At 43.4% G+C, this 21,627-nt stretch overlaps 1 protein-coding gene across 3 annotated transcripts in view; it reads left to right on the top strand.

Moving 5' to 3' along the window:
* Window positions 1–21,627, top strand: part of Runx1 (RUNX family transcription factor 1) — a 233,096-nt gene that overhangs the window by 206,802 nt on the left and 4,667 nt on the right. For all 3 annotated transcript variants that reach the window (XM_003462213.5, XM_005000091.4, XM_063224452.1), the window contains one exon: window positions 16,666–16,827. In XM_003462213.5, the coding sequence (XP_003462261.2) occupies window positions 16,666–16,827 (162 nt within the window). The remainder of the gene's footprint in view (window positions 1–16,665; window positions 16,828–21,627) is intronic.

The raw sequence follows: 21,627 nt of genomic DNA, 5'->3' as shown, positions 1-21,627 counted from the left end.
TTAGCTTCCTGGTTGAGACCCATCAGGCTGGTCCCTTATTCAGTTAAAGCCACCTTGAAATGACTCACTTTCCTAGAACTGCACCATGTGCATCCTATGTGGTCAGAATAAGGGTCAGAAAAGTTTCCCAGAATTACAAAACCAGCCTTTGTTGGGAGATGCCACTGGTGGGAGAACTGGGGAGCTCTCCTACCACTAGCCCAAATCTTGCCATTCTGCAGTATACCTGGTCTGCCCATGTCCTTCAGGACATCTCTTTCCCCACCAACGACCACGTAATTTCTCTTCTTGGCTCCTGGACCCACTTTGACTTCTCCTGTATGTGGCCCTCTACTTTGCCAAGGAGGTCACACGTTTCAGTGCTGCTTCCCCAGCTGTCATGAGATTTCTGTGTGCCACAAGATAAGCAAACAGCCCACTGACGCTAAAATAATGCTGCCTACTCCTCCAGCCCTGCATTTTCCTCTCTCCCAAGATGTCCCGGTGCTGAGACAAGGAGTCAGGGGAGTTTCCAGCAGCTGGAACTCTCTCCTACTACTCTGGAGCCTTAGACCCTAAACCAGCTCTCCAGGAAAAGGATCAACAGGAATTCTCTGCAAGGATTTTCCCTGTCCTTAGGACAGATCAGAACAGATTGAAAAAGATAATGTTTAAATTTTGTACTTACATTTATTACAGTAAAAGACATGCCACCACTAAGCTCCTTCAGAATACCCACCCTGACTTGAATGCACTTAGCCCATTGTACTTGCCTCTTTCTGAAACAGCTCTGGAAGTCTTTCCTGAGGTCTTCAGCTGCAGTTATCACTGCCTCTATGTCCTGGAGCCATTCAAAATGTTTACCTTTCATGTCATTTTGACTTTGGGGAAGAGACACAAGTCATCTGGTGTCAGATATGGTAGATCAGGTGGATGGGACACATCATAATGTTTTCACAAGGGTGCCTTGTGCAGCAGCATCCTTCACCATATTTCTTGATCACCCTAGCAAAGGACTTTCAGAGCTGCATCAGCAAGTGAGTTGAATGACAGAATAAGTGTGAAGTGAGGGGCAATATTTTGAGGGGAATTCATGGCAATGTATCTTGTACTCGAGTGAATTATTTTTATTTAAACACATGGCATATTTTGATTACCCCCGTATTGGTAGGTTTTAAGCCCAAGAACAATGCCATAAAGGGTTTCCAGCTTCCCAGAGCACCAGGGAGGGCCTTGTTGTTCACTGCCTCATTGCCCCAGGGAGGGAACCTGGCTGGTACCACCCACCCCTCCTGGCCCTTCATTTCTCTTCTCCAACAAGGAAGAGAAGGAAAGTAAAGCCTACAGGTCTTCTCTTTCTAGCCTGATGACTCCCTAGCTTTGAATTGACTAACCAGGACTCCCTCCCTGCCCCAGGCCAGCTCTCACCCGCTTTCCTCCACAGAGGCTCAGCCTCACCTGAGGCTATCGTGCAAATATCAGGACCTGGTTTGCACATTTAATTAGAGACTTGGACCCCAAAAAGACTGTCTTATTGACCCTACTTCCTGGGAATGCCAGCCCTCTCCTCAGCACTGCCTCCGGGACACTGGCCTTCTTCCTGCTTCCTGGGGCTCAGCTGTGTCCCTGAGTTGCCCCCTTCCCCGCCTGTGTTACCAGATTCTTCCAGCACTTTTCACATTACCTGTCTAGGCTTCCTGTTTATCTTGCTGTCCCCTTCTATCTTTCTGCCATCCACCCATTACCGTGCCTGGGGCTCCAGGACCCCACCCCCAGGAACTGATGGCTTCAGCCTGCCTCACGCCTTCCCATCCTTATCCCCCCAGCTTCTGCCTGTGGACAGGAACCTTTCAGTCCATCTTCACCGTGCCCATGTTCCCTGTCAGAGAAAAACAACACGTAGGTTTGCTAAGGGAAGACGTCTTGTCACCTCCTTGTATTTCCTTTTTGGTTTCTTTGCCTCCTCTTTCTTTGGGTCCTCTGAAGTCTTTTGTTCAAATCAAGGGGAAAGTGCTTTGGAACAGTGCTTTTGAGAAGGACTTAAATTTCTTTCTTTTCTCTTTTTTTCCTAATTGTTTTAGAAGACAGGAAGTTCCTGTTTTCAGAAAGGTTGTTCATTTCCAAAGGTTAGTTACAGAGCCAATCAGCTACAGGATGATTTCTCTTGCTGTATTTTTTCAGTCTGGTATAGAATACCAAAAAAAAAAAAAAAAATTAATAAACCAATGAGACAGTGAATACAAAGGGAGATGTTATAATAGGCTTTTGTTGTTACTTGCATTTTCTTGTTGAAAAACAGAGCAAGACCCTGAGGTGCTGAGGTGCAGACAGAAATCTGATATTATCAGCCCCCAGAAATACTGCCCAGAGTCCAGTGGCAGGCAGGATCCAAAAACTCCAAAGGACCACGGCAACTGGCCCTGCTCAGTACAAACAGTGCTTTTAGTCTTTCGTAAACAGCCTATGCCCCAGGGCTCAAATCCTTCAAAAGTTTGCCTAGGTAATTGCGTTTCATTGCTGTCTGGCTTGTGCTCATCTGTCTAATCTGGAGGTTCAGACAGCCAGGCCAAAGCTTGTGAGACTGGAGGGGAGAGAGCCCGTGAATTTAATCCACTTGAAAGACAGACTAATTCAAGTGCAGCTCGCTCATTATTTTAAGTGATGTGAGCAGAAAAAGGTATGGCACTTTCCATAAGAGTTTAGAATCAGTACATTCCAGTCACTTGGCAGTTTAGGGCCACTAGAAGAAAAGGCGCAAATAGGGTGACAGTGTAATCCTTGACAATTTCCTGGTCTCAGGAAGCCTGCCTCCTCTCTGGTCACCCCTAAACACAGAAGATGGGGAAATAGTCCTTCCTTTGGCTGATTTTGCCCAATTCCTAGCAATACCTCTCTGAAACTTTTTCTTTTTTTTAGATCTGAGGTTCTCTGGGCTTGGTTAATGGGTGGAAAAGAGCCATAATGGAAGGGGGAATTCTAAGTCAGTCCTACAAAGTTCAGAATCCCACAGACCTATAAGTTGGAGAAAGCACCTCTCCCCAGGGCTTAGCTTCAAATCGCGCTTGGAGAATGCATCTCTCTTTCCTTGAGGTTCCAGTCAGTCCTTCCATTTTGCTAGTACATGGTGACTGGATGAGAGGAGACCGTGCTTTCTAATCATCATATGGAAACAACAGTTGTCTACAAAGAGTTAGGAGTTCTGTCACTGCCCTGATGGGTCACTGGAAACAAAGTTCCTTTACTTCTCTGTCCTTCAGCTCTCTCTGAGATGGGACTGGCATGCTAAGTGTCTGAGGTTGCTCCATCATTCCATGATATGTTGGAAGGTGACTTCAGAAATTCTGACAGTGATGCATCATTATCTAGTTACATGTGACTCATGCCCAGGAAGCTTCAGAGAGGCAAGTGCCGACCTGTCCCTTCCCAGGTGGCAAAGCTGATGGTCAGCTCCAGAGCAGTCTTGTTGGTCAATTCACCCAGGCCTTGATGTGCATGCTCCGAGTCTGGGTTCCGGGCCTGAGACAAACCCTGGTGTGGGAATGGAGTTCTCCCTGGGTGCAGGGAAACAGCAGCCACTCCTGAACTCCCACAAGGGCTCCAGGAGGCACTCATTTCACAACTCGTCTCCCTCAGCCCTCTCTTCCATGTGCATTCCACCCAGGGTACAATGTACGCAATCTCCCCGAGTCTGAGGAGCACCTACTTCTCCAAGTCACTTCTGGTTCCTCTGCAGTGATCCCCTCCCCCACCTTCCTGAGAGATCCATGTAAGGGGCTTCACTCACTTAAGTTTGCAGCCATTTTTCACACCCCAAAGAACTGACCTTGGGGTGAACTAGGATTGCAACAGATTAACAACAAATGTTGCCAAGGTGGAGTCTGCAGCATCAAAGGTTGGACATGGTGACAAACCACTATGGCAGTATGGCCTCCCTAGTTTCCCTTGCTATTCAAGGTTGGGTCATCCTAGAGGATGTCACACAGTATATCTGGTTGCCACAAAATAAATGCCACCACTAGCACTGCCTGAGCCCTAAGTGAGCCAGTCAAAAACATCTTCAGATACTGCTAAAAATCCTCCCGAGGAGAAATTACCTACAGGACAACTGCTGACTTAGATCAACCTAGGAAACTGACCAGGATTTAGTTTGTGTGAGGCACGCAGGATCTCAGCACCCAACACACATGTGAGCAGCTCGGTTGTCCATGAATGATTTATGACTTCTTTAGGACCCCAGCAGCTCTGATCGGCACAGGCCTTCCCTTTCACTGAGCAACAATTTTGTTACTGTCTGCTGTTTCATCCTCTAGGTCTAATTTCTTTTTTAAAATTCTTCTGCTTTAGTTCAAGTCACTAAAAAACCTACCACTTCTATGAGGAAGGCTTCCTTGACCTTGTAAATCAAAGCAGCTCTCTGGAGAGAGGTTTCCCTCTGTTGGGCTCTGTATCATCTTTCTCAGGGTGACCTCATCTATTAAAGTATGAAGGTTGTATTTGAAATGCCATTTACTTTCTCTAAGTCAATAAATGAAGCTGTGGATCTTTAGATCATCAGAGGTCTGCTTATTACCAGGAGTTTTTCCTGTCACTGTGTGCATGTGTGTCATTTTTTAAATGGAGATCTGTGTTAGACTTTAAAAGAATTCCAGCAGATTTCTGTTTGCCTTTCTGAATCAGAGTGTGGGGTGATATTCCTCTGCGAGTGGAGATTGCCCCCAGATGAATCTGACTTTATTAGTTTATGTCCTTTGTTCAGAGCACCAGGGATGAGCTTGTGAAAGCGCACATGGCTCTTATCTTCAAAGGTCTCCTTGATGCTACAAACTCCACCTTGGCAACCTGGGTTGTTAATCTATTGCAATCCTGATTAGTTCACACCAAGGTCAGTTCTTTGGGGTGTGAAAAATGGCTGCAAACTTAAGTGAACAAAGCCCTTTACATGGATCTCACAGGAAGGTGGGAGAGGGGATCACTGCATAGGAACTTAGACAAAAGAAATCGAGAATGATTGCCCTTGGCTTGAAAGCCTAAGAAATCACATTACTCTAAAGAGTTCAAAACTTGCCTACGAATGTGCCTAGGATATGGGAATGGTGTAGCCTCTTCTTTCTCACTGTTCTTGATAGCAACTTTGAAAAATAAAGAGAAGCATAAAGGAGCTATATTTTGAGGGCTTCTGGGGTATGGAGAAGCCTCAAGTTTAAGAGGTGTCCCAGGCATTCCTACTCCAAAGCTGTGTCTATGGTACATGAGCTGGAGTTGGTGGAGCCACAGGGTGCTGTGAACAGGAGCTGAATTCATGGTTGCACATCCTGCTGTTCCTCTGAGGCCACCCAAAGATCAGGTAGTAGATATGTGAATGGCAGCTGTTCCTCACTGGGGGAACAAGGCCTCGCCTATGCAAAGTGAATATGCTTCCTGGATTTCTCATCATTTCTAATGTAGTGGAGGGGCCAGCTGGGATGTCAGAAGGGATGTCAATGCCTTTAAGGGGCAGAAACTCATTGTCTATACAGGCAGACTTTCCCACAGGCTTCATGAAGACTGGAGGTATTAGAAGCAAAGGGACAGCCACCAATCATACATAGCTCACTCTGCTCTCCAGCTAGGCATTGGACTGGCAATGTGTTGACCTCTTGTACAATGGAGAACTTGAGTGTAGTGGTCATGCTAGAGAATGTGCAGAAGAGGAGGCTGAACACTGCACCTGGCAATCCCCCCAGGTTCTGGCCTCCTGGTCCTTCTGCAGGGAGGTAACTCTAAGAGCCCAAGCACAATGCATGGGAAAGGGAAGCAAGAAAATAATGCTTGCGGTATAAAGAATGAGAGTGATGAGATTTCTGCAGGCAGGAGTGCTGCATGCTACATGTTTTAACAGGAAGAGAACATGGAGGTAGCACTTGATTTTGCTCAAGAGCACTTAGCAAAGGTGGCTAGACACTTCGATGTGGAGGAATTACTATTTGCCCTGTTTGCCGTCATCAGTATATTCTTTGAGTTAGAAGCATGAAATGGAAACTCCTAAAGAAGAGTTGCCATCAACTTGAGTCACACACACCTGAGAATACAAAGAACAGTGAATTTCTGACTCGGAACTCCATTTTGCATTCCATGTCCTGGCAGGGACTGTGAGACCCTGCTGTGTGCCTCTGACGTGGCCGGGTTCTGCAGAGTGGCTGAGGTGTACCCTCCGAAGAGCTAGTGCTTGGTAGGAGGAAGGGCTGATGCTAGTTTTGAGGATCAGTTTTGAACCTTGGAACACTGGCTGGCTAAGTAAAGTCTCATTCCTGGTGACCCCAAGGGGCCAAGCCTCTCTCTCCTCTGTCTTCTGGGGCACATCAGTATGGGCAGGGAATCTCTGGTGACCACCCAGCTGAGCAGTATTCTCTAGCTGTCATTACTCTTTTCTGAGCAGGCAAGGAAGGAAAACCATGTCCTGACTCTTGGGTGGCGGGGACCACAGTGATGACAGGCTCACTGTCACATATCATCCTTCCAGTAACCTAATGACTGACATAGTCATTTTAACCTCCCCAGTGGGGAAACTGAGTCTCCCAGGCATCAGTCACTTGAAAGTGAGGTGCCAAGCTGAGATGTTTGTCCAAATCTCTCAGACTCCAAAATGGTACCTTTGCCCTGTTAGGAAAGAGATTCCCAAATCCTAGAAATGCTTGGGACCCACATAAACCACAGGTCCCTGAGAATCTTCTATGTTCTCTCCAGCACTCTCTAGACTGTACTGTCTGTCTTACATTCTCTTTCCTTTTTCCTTGGGTTTTTCTTCTTATTTTATTTGAATGTCATGCTTCAGAGTTTGTCACATAAAACCAGAATTTCTACTTAAAATCTAGTAATGATGAATTAGGGCCCAGGGAACAGAGGAATGCGGTATTGCACAGACTGCTTCATGGTCTTTAAGACACTTGTACATTTCCAAGCAGTTCTGACACTTTAACTACAAAGTGCTAACATAAAGACTAGGGTTGCAGCAAGGCCGCACAGTGATGGTGAAGCCATTAGACATCTCAGTGATAATAAACCCCACTGCTGCATGCCACCACTGGGCTAGAGGAAGGCACCCAGACAATGCTGTACTGGGGTTGGTGGGGAGCATCCCTTCACTTCTCCCACCAGCGATCCCAAGGACAGAGAGCTAGGGGTTGCAAGAATGGAGGGGGTGAACCCCCCAGGAAGTCAGGCTGCAGTAGAATGACAGATTGCTGTGGGGGACCATATCTTGTTTTGAGCTGGACATCACATTCTCTGGCCTAATGACTCATGGGTAAAGGTGTGTCATCTTAAGCCCCTGCAGTCCCTAAAAGAACATCTCTTCTTTTTGGGTCTGCTGCTACCTTGGTGCAATATGAGAACCTTGACCACTCCTGCCACATTACTTAATAGGATCTTCCCAATGGATGGCTCTTATTTCATCTGTGTAGTTGGAAAAAACAGAGGCCAGAGGCTCCTCACTAGCACACAACAAAGACCAGCTAAACCCTGTGGCCTTCCCTGGCCAACCTGGACAGCAGTTGGCTTTCATGTTTCCATCCCAGGCCATTCAAGCAAATACTGCACTGTGCTGCGTGGCATATGCTACCTTCAGGGCAACGTTCCTTCAGAGATTTCTGTTTCTTAAGCTTTGGGTCATCCTGGGAGATGCCACAGCTGTCCTGCTTGTAGCTTCCATGGAAGAATCAGTGACTTGTTTCCCCTGACTGAGGGTCCTCACGGTACCTTAAGAACTAGGCCACAAACTAGAGGCTATCAGGGACTCTTCACACAATATTTCAGTTAACCCTTTCAAGGAATGAACAGAGGGTAAAGGTGCTGAAGAAAGGTGTTCCCCATGGAGGGGGCAGAAAGCACTGTTATGTCCCATGCTTTGAGATTTGCACTGAAGTAATAGGATGGAAGGAAATCAGTGGGGTGCTTGAACATGCCATCCAAAGGCCTGGCATCACAGGGACTTATCCAGACTATATAGGGCTCCTTTGGACCTCCAGAGTGTCCATAGAGGGCAGAAACACAGGCAGCTGGGGTGCAGAAAACCTTTAGGGGAGAGGTGTCTCTAAGGGATGCTTAATCAGACACAATTGCAAGGAAATAATTCTTAGGCAGGAGAGGCTGTGGCAGAGACATTGCTGGAGTCCTCAGTGCACAGTTCCTCTATCCTTGTGGCACTGATGGCCACTTTTCCTCCACTTCGGACAATGGCAACAGAGAACGAGGCTTGTTTTACTAGTGCTCATCCTTCCAGAAGCCAGTGACTTGTCCCTGAACCCTGAGTGGAGAGGACTCTGCCTCAATGCCAAGTCCTTTTCCAGACAAGTCTGTCTCAGGCTGATCTGGCGGAGAGGAGCGGCCTCCTGGTGAGGGCTGCACTGTTTCCCCTGGGAACTGTCTGGCAACTCTAATGAGGAAGAGCACTTTGCATTTATAGCGAGCCTTTCATCTGCAGATCTCAAAGCTGTGCCACAAACACTAATTAACTCTCACACCTGTGAGGCAGGTGAGTCTGGTTACCCCCATTTTTAAAGATGAGGAAACAGAGGTTTGAGAGGAGAGGGACTCTAGGGTGAGCTATCAGGGTTGGGAGCAGCCCTGATGTTAGGAACAAACATTACGGGATTCGCATCGCCCTGACCACAAAACTGTGAAGTCTCTTGAGGCTGAGTAAGGAATTTGTGTCCCAGAAACAGTGAGTGGTACACATGTGGCCACACAGGACCCTTCTGCCCTCTTGCAGGCAGCCTGCCACCTCCCAGGCCCCCTAAAGGCCTTTGCAACCTAGCATACCCAGGCAGGTCTCTGTCCTGGCTTGGGCTAGATGCTTCCCTTCAAAGTAATTGCTGGAACAATGAACACATCTGAGCTGCACATGACTAACCAAGATGTCTGCAGCCAGCCGAGATAAATGATTGGCAAGTCCCAGAGCTCTTTCACAACCTCTTTTCCAGTATCTGAAACTGATGGGAACTGACTCATGTTATCATGGATTTTTCACTGATACAGTCAAGGTGTTAATCTGGTGTCTGCTATGGGGAGGGGGGGATCTCTTTCTGTGCTATGCTGCACTTTCATTCACTGCCACAGAAGCCAGAGGAAACTCTGCTTCTCAAAGACATGGGACTTCCTGGGAAGTGCTCCTTGCATAGCTGAGCATACCCAGCCCCTTGGGCCATGATCCCACCTAACTCTGAGGATAGCTGTGAAGCATTCAGGGAACCCAGATCTTCCATTCCAAGGGTTCCAGATGAGATGTGAACCTCCACTGGGGCTCGCACTGACACGTCACCCTGGAAACTGACTCACATCTCTGAGTCCTGAGTCACATCCTGTTGTGTGCTCTAAGGCACCCAGGAGGGCATTACACCAACTGCCCATGACTGAGGTGCACTGAGAGGGCATGCCAGGCACCTCCCTGCCTTTTCCAAGCTGAATGAGTGGGGGGAAGAAAACAGAGTGGCCCAAAGGGTTTACATGGTCACCAGGGAGTTTTGACTTTTTAAAAAATAGATGATCAAGCACCATGACATACCTCACTGTCCACTTTTTATTTTTGAGTGGCCCTGAGAAGTAACTGAAAGGCCTGGTTTCAGCCAAGCAGCCAAGTAAAGGGATCTGTAACTAATAATAACCACGCCATGGAGCCCCAACATCTGTGGTCCCTGTTTAGAGAAGATATCACAGTCCTTCTGGTAGTGCTGCAAAGCTAGCTTATGATAGTGTTAAAAACCAAAGAAGTCGGGGGTCAGGGTAGACCAGGTATCTTCCTCCCTCTGTCTTCTCTTGTGACTGTGAGGACAAGGCAAGATGCTGACATTTCTTACAGAACAAGCGTTGGTTTCACTGATTGTTCTTACTTTTCTGTGTGCAATTTCATTGATTTCCATTTTAATTTCTATATTTCTTTTCCTCTGATTCCTGTAGGTTTAAAATCTTTTTTTCCCTTTATTAATGTGGAAGGCTTGATTACCAAATCTGGATCATTCTTTTCTAATATGGGTTCAATGCTACAAATTTTCCCCTAAGTGTTGCATTTGCTGCCATTATTATTTCTTTATACCTGGGAATCTTCTTCTTCAGTCATCTTTGTATAAAATTAACATAATTGTCCTGGCTTTCTTCGATTTGTGATAATACAGTGTATCTTCTGTTGTCCTTTTACTTTTATTTGAATGCATGTTTAAAGTGAATCTCTCGTAGGAGATAGAGTTGGATCTCATTTTTAACCTACCTTGGCACTCTGCCTTTAAATTGGCACATTTAGGCCATTTGCGTTTAAGCTAATTGTTGTGACAGATCAATATCTTACCATGATTATAACTTTTTTTCTTTTTTTCATGATTATAACTTTTCTGTTTGGTGCACCACAGTTGATTTTTTTTTTTTTTACCCTTCTTTTCCTGTCATCTCTGGTTTTAACTGAACACTTACAGGCCTGCATTTTACCTCCTGTCTTAGCCTATCAATTATGCTTCTTTAAAAAAATGTGATTAGTGGTTGCCCTACAGTTTGAAAAACACATGAATAACTTAAGCCCAGAAACCGTGCCATTTTTGTCTTATCTGTCACTACCGACAGTCACTTACTCACATGCTGTTACTGTCACACACATTGTAACTGTCATCAAACAGCTGTCTCTCAGGTCAGTTAAACAGAAGACTTTTACCTTTGTTTTTATTTCCCATATCTTCCTTTATATAGATCTAAGTTTGTAGCCTATGTCATCTCCTTGTCTCTGATACTTCTAATACTTCTTGCCAGATTCATCTACTGGCAATGAATAACTCTGGTTTTATTTGTCAGAGAATGTCTTTATTTCTCCTTCACATTTGAAGGATAATTTTGCTGTATTTACAATTTTAGGTTGGTGGCTTTTATCTTTCCACTTTTTATCTTATTCTACTCTTTTTGCTTGCATGGTTTCTGAAGAGAAATCTATAATAATTCTCTTTATTCCTGTACAGCTAAGGAGTCGCCCGCTTACCCCCATCGTCTTTAAAGATTTTCTCGTCTCTTTAGTTTTCTGCAGTTTGAATACTACATGCTAGGTGCCTATCTGGTATTTATTTTGCTTGGTGTTTTATAAGTTTCCTGAATACGTGGTTTGGTGCCTGTCATTTTGTATTAGTCATTTTCCCATTTCTGGAACAAAATACCTGATACTGACAACTTAAAAGGTAAAGGGGTTTATTTTGGTTCGCAATTTCTGAAGGTTTAGTCCACAGTTGGCTGGCTCCATGGAGGAAAGGAGTGGTAGAAGGACACAGAAAAGCTATGTAAGCCATGGCAGCCAAGAAGCAGAGAGAGAGGGGAGGAACCAGGGATAGGAATATACCTTTCCAGGGCACCCCCCCCACCATGGATGCATCTCCAACCTGGCTCTGCCACATAATAGCATATGAACTTACTAATGGATTAATCCATGGATGAATGTAGCACCCTTATGACCCCACTATCTTCCAAGAAGCCCCATTTCTGAACACGAGCAGTGAAGGACATCTTAGCTGTAAACCATGACACGTTAATTTTAGAAATTTTTAGCCCCTGACATTCAAATATGTCTTTTGTATTTTCTTTCTTCTCTTCCCAGTTATGTATATGTTTTACCTTTTGAAATTATCCCATAGTTACTGGATTATTTTGTTTTCCCCTCAATGTCTCTATTTTTCAGTTTGTGAAGTCTCCGTTGACACAGCTTCAAGTTTATTCTTTCTTCTGCTGTATCTTGTTTGTTGATGAGCCACAAAACATTTCTTATTTCTGTATACTGTTTTACATTTCCAACACTTCCTTCTGAGTCTTTCACATGGTCTCTGTCTCCTTGTTACACTTCCTACCTATTTTTGCATGTTGTCATCTTTTTCCACTAATATCTTTAACACATTAATTAATCATAGTCACATTCCCTGGCTGGTAATTCCAAAATCTGTATCGTATCTGAGTCTGATTCTGGCACTTTGTCTTTTAGGTTGTATTTTCCTGCCTATACTGTAATTTTGTTTTTGTTGTTGTTGAAAGTTAGACACAATCATAGGAACCAAGGTAAACAGCCCTTTAGAGTGAGGTCCTCTGTTCATCTAAGCAGGAGTGGGTCTCTGCTGAATGTTTACTGCAGCTACTGGCACCAGAGGCTTCCAATTCCTCCACTCTCCTTCGTTTTTGCCTCCTCTATCATGTATGGGCTTCACTACAAATTGCTCTTGAATAGTCTATGTCCAGAAGCTCTTTCAACTGTAGCCTCGCAATTATACTGGACCCCAGGAGAACCTAGTGGAGTTCCTGAATTGGAACTGCAATAGTGTTCCTCCTAGACAAGATACGCAGGCTCTTGCGGTCTGTCAGAATCACCAGTAACCATTCCTATCAATATACATACAACACCTTTTGTTCCCAGGAAAGAGACCACACTGCGATGGTCTGTACATTTCTGCTTCTCAGAATATTGAGGTGGCAGCTTGCCCTACAAACTCCAGTTCTCTAGCAGGTCTAAGAACAGTCATGGATGTTCAGTTTGTTCAGCTTTTTTCTTGATTTAACAACAATAATGATGACTCATAAGCTCTTTCTCTTTTGGAGCTGAAACTGGAAGCAGGCAGGACATTTTGACATAAATTATTTGATAGGATTGTCATTGACTTTAGAGACACTGTGATATTGTAAGTTAAAGCACTCCACTTTTTATGGAGTGATGTACTGTATGTCCTTGGACCTTTGAGCTCACCACTAGCTTCGGCCCTACCTGTCCCTATTTTGCTCCTTTTCCTCAGCTCCCATTTCAAATGGAAGGAATAGGGTTCAGAACAGAGAAAGAAGGCTCTTTTTTTTTTTTTTTTTACCCATTACTTGATAATCAGAAAGCTAAAAATAATCCACTACAAAATGGCCTTGGTAAAGTAGCTCTAGTAAAACATCATTTTTCTTGGGGTGGGACAGGATACAGAAAGGCATGAGCTTAAAATTTTATAATTCAGTAATTTTTAATTTAATGGAAAACTGCATTTTGCTGAGATACTGAATTCTTGACTTCTCAATGTTCATCTCAGATTTTCAGTGTTTTTACTCCTTTACCATTTAATCCTCTATGCCCAGATCCTCTTCAGAACTGAAGGATGTGGCCATGGAGCCCTTTAACACTGAACAAAACAAATTACCTGCGCTTAATCCTGGAGCAAGCATATGTTGCCTTATTGGTAAACATCAGCTATATCTCTTGGCATGGATGTCTTCCCCAAATCATAAAAATTATTCACCCTTAGCTAGGCATGGTAGTGCACACCTATAATCCCAGTACTTGGAAACCTGAGGCTGGAGGACAGAGAATTTGACGCTGATCAGAGCTACATAGTGAGATCAAGGCCACCCTCGACTACGAAGTGAGACCTTGTCTAAGAAAAACAAAAAACTTAGACTTATTCAGTGTTTATTGTCACCAGAAATTTTGATAAATGCCTTATATACAATGTATCTTATTCTTCTTCACTATTAACCTTTAAATCAGAAAACTGGATCTAAACAAGACAAAACATGGAATTTACCTAATGTCATACAGCTAGTTCATGATGAAGCTAGTCTAATGTTTTTGGTTTTTTCAAACCAAAACATGCATACTGTTCTCTGCTTTCCATAGCGTGTTCCTCTCAGAGAGAAGAACTTAGGCATGTAACAAATACCACTAGAGATCTTGCTTCTACCTTGGTAGCTGCTCTTTCAAATCCAGTCAGCCTGGATACACTTCCTTACCTTCGCTTAGTGACTGTAACTCCCAGAAGGCAGAGACTATGGTCCATTCACTAGTGAGTCTCCTAATAAAGCAAAAGTGTTTGTGGAAATACGAAAGAATGAGCAAGTCACCAGCCTACCAATGAATGAATGAACTCTCAGTAGGATGACTAAGAAAGGTGAGACACCTTCCCAAGCACTGTAGAGATTTTCACTGATGAAAGTTTCAGTGGGGCAAGGACTATATTGGTTTTAACTAGCACACACCTGGCACATATTACATGTCAGAGGCAGTTCGTTCAAGAACAAGTAGCCCCATGCTTTGGAGAATGATGGTTTCTCTCCACCAGCCTATGGCCTTTCTGGATAGTTCCCAACTTACCCTTCCTAACATCCTCCCCGTCTAGAACATACATAGTTATGGTGACAAGGAAAAATAACCTATAAGTTAAGCAAAGAAATATTGGGAAGGATTTATGTGGCTAGAATCCTGCTCTGTCACCATTGGGAGAGATTTAGAACCCATCCTCTTCCAGAGATAAGTGTAAGAAAGCCAAGAGAGTAACCCAAGGTCACCTAATTGCCCATTCCACAGACAGGCCCAGAATCCACTGTCCCTGCTGCCAGTTCAGTGTTTGCCTCCATAAATTCATGCTGACTCCATCAGAGCAAAAACAGTAAATATTAAATACAGAACGCAACACACTGTCATGTTTTTGTTTTGGTCTTGTGTGTTATTAATAATACCCGCAAAAGAAAACACCCAAAACTGTGAGGAAAGGCTCACCACCACCACCTTCTGGCCCATTATTGGCAGTGAACCCAAGCATCGCCCTCCATGGCCACAGGAATGAAAATTGACGGGAGGGTGGGCTTCAGATATTTCACTGCTGTCCCCACACCAACACCTGGAAAGCTCAGTTGTGGTGTGAAGTAAGATAACATTGAATATATAACCCTATGTTTAAAAACAAAGTCATAGAACTTGGACTTTAATCATAAAGATCATTTTACCAAAGCATATTTTTAAAAGGCTGTGAAATCTTATGCAACGTTTGCATGGTTTAATTATGAGTTTAGAAAACCCTAGCACAACTTTTCACTACAGTAAAACATGACAGAGCATGAATCATAGCATAATACTTTATGCTTAGTGTGGTTTTAGACATGGGGTTAGGGGTGCTAGGCTGTCTACACAACAAGCATGAATTACTATACCACAATTCACACCCTGGAGGGCTTTATGACAATTATAAAAACCTCTTTTGTTTGCTTTCTAAGTGATTAAAATATCTGAGTACTATATAGGCACTAAGTAAATGTGTATATAAGACATACACATGTCTTACAGACAGTATCTGACTAGGTGATTTTTTTTTCCACTTGGAGCAAAATAGTTCAAGTACCATGGGAATACTGAGCTGTTTGCCACTCGTGTTGCCTCCATCGTTGGGGACACTATTGGCTGTCACATTGCACAGGAGTTTCAGGTGCATTTGAGCATGTTTTTCTCTGAGTTTAACATGGACCAGCTCTTTATTCCTTGCCATCTTTTCAAATCCCTTAAAATGTGGGATGAAATAAAGACCTATTATCAGATTTCAATGATTGTAAGTTAAAATATTTGCCCATGAACTACAAGGTTTTAGAAACGTAAAAACTCAGTGGTTTTCAGGAAAAGAAAGGAAATAAATGGATCAGTATGAAGGAGAAAGGCAAGCTACCAGAAGAGTGGGAAGGGAGATCTGATCCCCAAATGTCTAATTAGGTTGTCCATTGTGGCAACTTCAAATAGATAAAATCACATAAACTTCAAAAGTGATAAACTGCTGAAAAGGCAAAGCCTGGAGAGCGCAGATCTGAACACTTATGAGCAGGAATTATTCATTTCTTTTATGTCATGGCATATACAAAACCTACACCTAATTTTTTTCTAGAGAAGTCTGTTCTTTCCAGATTGCTATTCCCAGGCTCATGACACTCTGATTATGAGGAGACCTTTGGAAACCACTGTAGTCTGCTGCTGCTGTTGTTCACAAAGAATGTGGGACCCCAGGAGAAAATTAATGTTTAATCCTAAGGAAACATAAAACTGTCCTTAGTGAGTACAGTGTATGATTTAAATATCACTGCACATTTTACCAAGAATGCAAGAGTCCCCTAGCTCTTTTCATCTATGACCTGCGTAATGCATTTGAAAACTAAGAGACTTCTGAATGTTGCAGTCAACTTTACAAAATCCATTTTGTCTAAATCTTTTGAAGTCAGACTTTTGTCTCTTATCTGTCCCAGGCCTCTTATAATGACAATAAAGAAAATCCCTGTTTAAAAAAAAAATCTGCCCTGTAAAGGTTGCAAACTTCAAGCCTTACAGAAGGGCAGACTGTCTGGTCATTAAGCTCATTGCCAGCTGCCCTACCAGACTTTCTGTGCTGTCCTTGGGAGACTGCTCACCTTACCAGGATGTAAAAGCCCAAGGAATAATTTTACCAAAGGTACAAAAAATAGCAAAACTCTTACCTGCTGTTTGCTTGCTGACTAGTACCTGACAGACAGGTAACCGCCCAAGTTTACAAAACCTTTCTGATAGTGATCACTGTAATTACTGGTAAAACTGAAATGGTAGAGCAGCCGGAATGTGAACTCTTGAGTGCTGCAGCCCAGTATTCCGAACAGGAACGTAACCCATAAGCCACACCCTTCATTGTCTTTATTAGTGTGATTGAACAGTTATCACATGAAAATCTCTGAGAATCACATGTAACTTGCATTTCAGAACCTTTTAGGACACAAATCACTCAACAGAGGCAGATTCTTAGGCCCAGTTAGGCTTATTATACTGATAAACAGGTTACATCCATATATATTTAAACAGAGGTTGGCAGTTTCTTCTTAAACTATGTTTTATTCTTTAAATCTCACCCCGCTTGACCTATAACTGATTTCTTTATTTCTCTGCAGATACTAGGCAGATCCAGCCATCCCCACCATGGTCCTACGATCAGTCCTACCAATACCTGGGATCCATCACCACTCCTTCCGTACATCCCGCAACACCCATTTCGCCTGGACGTGCCAGTGGCATGACAAGCCTCTCTGCAGAACTTTCTAGTCGGCTCTCAAGTAAGGCTTTTGAAAACATATTTGCAGCATATCTGCAACATATTCACCAAGGGAGATGTTTCCAACTACCTGCTGGGGTGAGAGGAGCAGCATGGAAAGCCCAGGTGTCATGTTTAGCATAATTGTTGTTAATGCGAGCTCATTAAATATTAGTCATTTAACCTGTAAGCCCTTTGGGTTTTGCATTCACCTTTGCTCAGGCGCAGGGAAATCAGTGTTACAGAGAGAAATTCCTTTGTTGAAGGCAAAAGAAGAAACTTACTGTTTGGGGCTTTGAAATCGGAGCCGAACCGAACTGTGAGAATAACTTCAGAGCATAACTTCAGAGCACTTCAGTGTTATGAGGCCTGCACACCCGCTTGCATGCGTGTGGGGGGAGGGTGACCATTCTCTCTTTTCTTGGGATCAGATCATAGCAGACTAAGGGGCAGGGAAAGGGGCAAAGGAGTCATGTCTGCCATTTTAAATGTTGTGAAATGTTGTGTTTTCCAGACAATCGTGATTGCTTGACATTTCACAAGCTACTTTAGCTGCTGATTAGAGAGAGCTTCACTGAATGCTTTCTCAGAGCCACTCAGCAGCAGCACTGTTGATATTTGTTTGGTGCGAATAACTTTCTTGCAGAGGGCTGTCATGTGCACTATGGAATATTTTACAGCATCCCTGGCTTCAAGGTGCCAGGGGCATCCCTCTCCTGGATGTGACAATCAGAAACATCTCCAGACACTGCCACAAAACTTTCCCCAGTTGAAAACCACTGTCTTCAAATATTCCATGCTGCTACAGTGAAACAGGAAAGCCAACTTAAGTGTTCAGTTTTCACATTAGTTTTGACCATCAATGCCAGCATTTTCATGGCAAATGCTGTAGGAAGTATGGCATCCATTCAAATTGTGGTTTCTCAAAACTCATCCTTTGGGAACAGAGTTTGATTCCAAAGGAACTTGTCAGGTTTTACTGATTCTTCCCTGTGGTGCTATTCTCCCCACTAGCTATGAATGGTCTTCATCTGAAACAATTACTGTTTTTCTTGGAAATGTCCCTGCTAATTTTTTTTTTTTTCTGGTCGGTCCCTAGGAATGTATTTTGTAAGTCCTTTCAATTTGCTGCCACCCAGAACTGGCACCTTATAGTCCAAAAACCCTAGGGGTCAAGTTCCTCCAGTGCACTAGTGTTCAGAGAGAAGGGAGGCTTTAAAAACAAACAAAAAAGGAGTAAGTACCATGTGTACTTCAAAATTCCAAATCACCGTTAGGCTTCTCAATAACCTGAACTTCACTTACCCAAGGAGTAAAAGACGCATTATGGTATGTGAATGTGACACAGATAAAACTTAGGCCCCATTTCAGCACCCAAGAATGATCCTGTGCTGCCTTGGAGGGAGGACCAGAGAATTCCAAAGGAGCTGTCATCAGTGGCATAGAACAGCATGGGAGACTGCTCTTCAACTTGGCAGAACTCCCTCTGAAAACCAAGCCCAGAGCACAGCCCTGAAAAGTGTTGTCCTAAACCTGTGTGTGGGGGTAGGGGTAAAATACATAGAAGAAAGTTACTGCCCAGGCGGATAGCTTTGAGAACCTGACACTGCTCTGTGGTTGCCTTTCCTTTTCATCCCTCCTAGCAGCTTTGTGTGCTGCCCCTCTCCCCACCCCCAATCCCACCTGGGCCCCCTTCAGCATGAGGAGGTGGACTCTGTCTGTCTCCTTGTATCCTTCGCAGACAGACTCCACACCTCGTCTGAAAAGAGTTGTCATCTGGAGGTTTTTCTTTCTTTCTTTCTTTCTTTAAAATTAATGTGTAGCTGCCAACCTGGGCGACAGGCAGCATGCATTAATCTGAGTCATGCGAAAGATCCTTTTAAGGCAGCCATTATCTGCTCAGGTTGTTTAATCCTTTGGGGGCAGTGGGAGGGGCCCCAAAGTGGGGCTGCTTTCATCCCTGTCAGGCTGCAGAGCAAAGACTTGAGCTGTCATGGCAAATATTTAGTCCCTTCGATGGGGAAACATTTCCAACTAAAATACCTGAATCCTAATCCCCAGATTTCCTACTCTTAAAAGGCTCCCTCCTAATATCAGGGGTCCCAGCTCATCTTGCTACTGAGTAAGGAGGCACCAGGCTGGCTCAAAGGATAGATGAGCTATGGCTGGGTGGGTGATTTGCACAGGACTGGTCTTTAATAACCAATATTGGACCAGACATATGAAAACAAATATAGTATCTGAATAGAGCTCTTGAATCTGACAGTACCTAAAGGTATTATCAAATGTGTGCTTAAAAAAAAAGACAATAATCTGACCACAATATTTCAGATCTTTCAGACATTTTGCCCACAAATGAAAGAACTGTTTCCCCAACAGCTGAGACTGTAACATCATTCCAGTACTCATGCCCATGACAAATCACAGACTCACTCAGGATTCCGGTAACTCGGTACCATCACCACATCACCATGTGGTAGTTGCAACAGACTGGCAGAGCATGTCCAGACACTGCTGTGAAACAGGGTGACCTTTCATTCATTTTTCCAGTAGATTCACCTTTTTATTTTAGGTCGAATGAAGCAAGAGGAATAATGGGCAGAGTCATTTGTGTCCACAGCATTGCATCAGATGACAACAAATTAACCATATTGGTCTAATGCTTTTCTTCCTACCTCAGCTTCTCCCTGTAAACCTAACTGGAAAAACATGGAGTGAAGCTTCCTGTTACCTCTCTGACATGTCACAGCTCTCTGTATAAGCAAAAACAAGTGACACAGAGCTTGCTCACAGATGGCACCAACAAGTAGGCAGGGATGAGCCCTGTGGAATGAGGTGCGGCCTGGCTTGAGAATAAGCTAGAGAGGGGCCAAGGAAGGGCAGCCCCAGAACTACTGTCAGTTTACAACTTTTCCCTGCCCACGTGTCTGACTTGCTTTGAAAAGATTAACAGGAGTGTTTGTTTGAAAGTCAGACTCCTGGTTTCCTCATTAGTGGAGGGATTTGCTGTAGACTTTGGCTGTTTCTATAAACTTTAATTACCTCTCTGATGAAGAGTATATCCCCTCATCGCATTCATCCCAAATGTACACAAGAGTTCATTTTTTTTAATGTGTTAGAGCAATAAAAGATCATTAGAGGGAGGGAGAAAGGGAATATGGGGGAGGGGAGAAAGAGAGCGAGCATGCGGGCCTGAGAATATAAGAATGAGAACACACTAGCTCTCCCTGCTGGAATAATAGGCTTAAAATATGAGGAAATTGATCAACAGCCGATGCCTTCCAAAAACCAGATTAATCCACTCTGGTAGCTTTCCATTCAGAGCAACCTTCTGACTCCCTCAAGTTTCTCCATCACCCTAAACTCAGAAGGACACAGGACACATACTGTTTGAGCCTATAGTTATTTTGCATGCTGACTTGAGAAGTTAAAATTTTAAACATTTAATTGATGCTTTTGCTCTGTTCTGTTGCTTTGGGTCTGCTGATGTAACAATTACGTCCTGCCCACCCCAGGACACCATCTTATATCTACCATGGCGGCTCTCAGCTAGGAGGAGGGACTGTGCCTCCCTAATCCTCACTCTCACATTGTTTGGTGATGTCTGGAAGCATTTTGGTTTGCTGCAGTGTGGGGCAAGTGCTCGGGAATCTAGTGTGTGAGGACCAGAGATACTACCAAACAGGTTACAAGGCACAAGACAGCCCCTAAACACCCTACAAAATCATCTGGCCACAAAACGTAAACAGTGCCACTTTCGATAAACCCTGATCTACAGGAGATGGGGGACACTTCCTGGCACTCACACCCTCTCATAATTCCCTAGGGCAGACTGAAAGCTAGAAAAATGTAGAGAGATACAGTGAGCCACAGTGTAGCCAAAGCCAGTTTGTAAAACTGTAAATTTACAGTCCTAACAAAGTAAATTTTATAAGCAAAGGTTTGCCATTCCTGGTAAAATTTCAAAATATTTAAAAAATGAACTGAATAAATCAAAGTTCTATATCCATTTGTGTTAACCAACCAGAGAAACACATATTAAAGAATCCAGATGAAATTAAAGCTGTATGGTTTCTAAAGATTTGGAAACCACTCTGAAGATAGATCTGGGAAACAGATGAGTGATAATGATATTCATGGTCATTCACTCCTTCACTAGCATGACATACATTAAATAATTGAAAATACCCACTTTCAACCAAATGCTAAAACGTGGCATTTGCTAGGATTCAACCTAAATATATGCAATATACTACAACATTTATATTATATATAATCAACTTTATTGGTTAATATAGCAATGTGTCCATTAATTATATTAAATGCCATTATGTTACATAAATCACTATATATTAATGGTGAATATATTAATATACTGGTTATAAAATCAGTATACTAAGTGGTACTAATAACTAATTTAGAGGATAAGTAAAAGCTTTTCAGCAAAGAACCAAGGAACATTTTAGCCATCCCTACAATTCTGTCATCCTCATGCAGTTTTGCAGTGCTAACTCATAAGCAGCTATGCACAATTATAAAAGTGAGGCTGTGTTCCAACTGATATATGGGAAATGAACTTCGAATTCCCTAAAATTTTGACATCAGGAAACACTAATCTGTTTTAGATTTATGCACCCTTCCCAACCATTTAAAAAAGTAAAACTCACTCTTAAGCCCAATGACATGCAAAAACTGGCATCAACCAGATAGGCCAATAGGCTGCAATCGGATCATACCAATATTTTAATCTATATTTTACATTATTTATACTATGCATATAGCCACATATATTTATATCGCTTAATATATGCCACATTACATA

The sequence above is a fragment of the Cavia porcellus genome, unplaced genomic scaffold, assembly GCF_034190915.1.
Source record: "Cavia porcellus strain 051 isolate PalLab524CR breed Dunkin Hartley unplaced genomic scaffold, mCavPor4.1 scaffold_15, whole genome shotgun sequence".
NCBI classification, from domain to species: Eukaryota; Metazoa; Chordata; class Mammalia; order Rodentia; family Caviidae; genus Cavia; species Cavia porcellus.
The sequence above is the reverse complement of the archived record's forward strand: the minus strand, read 5'-3'. Positions and strand labels throughout refer to the sequence as shown.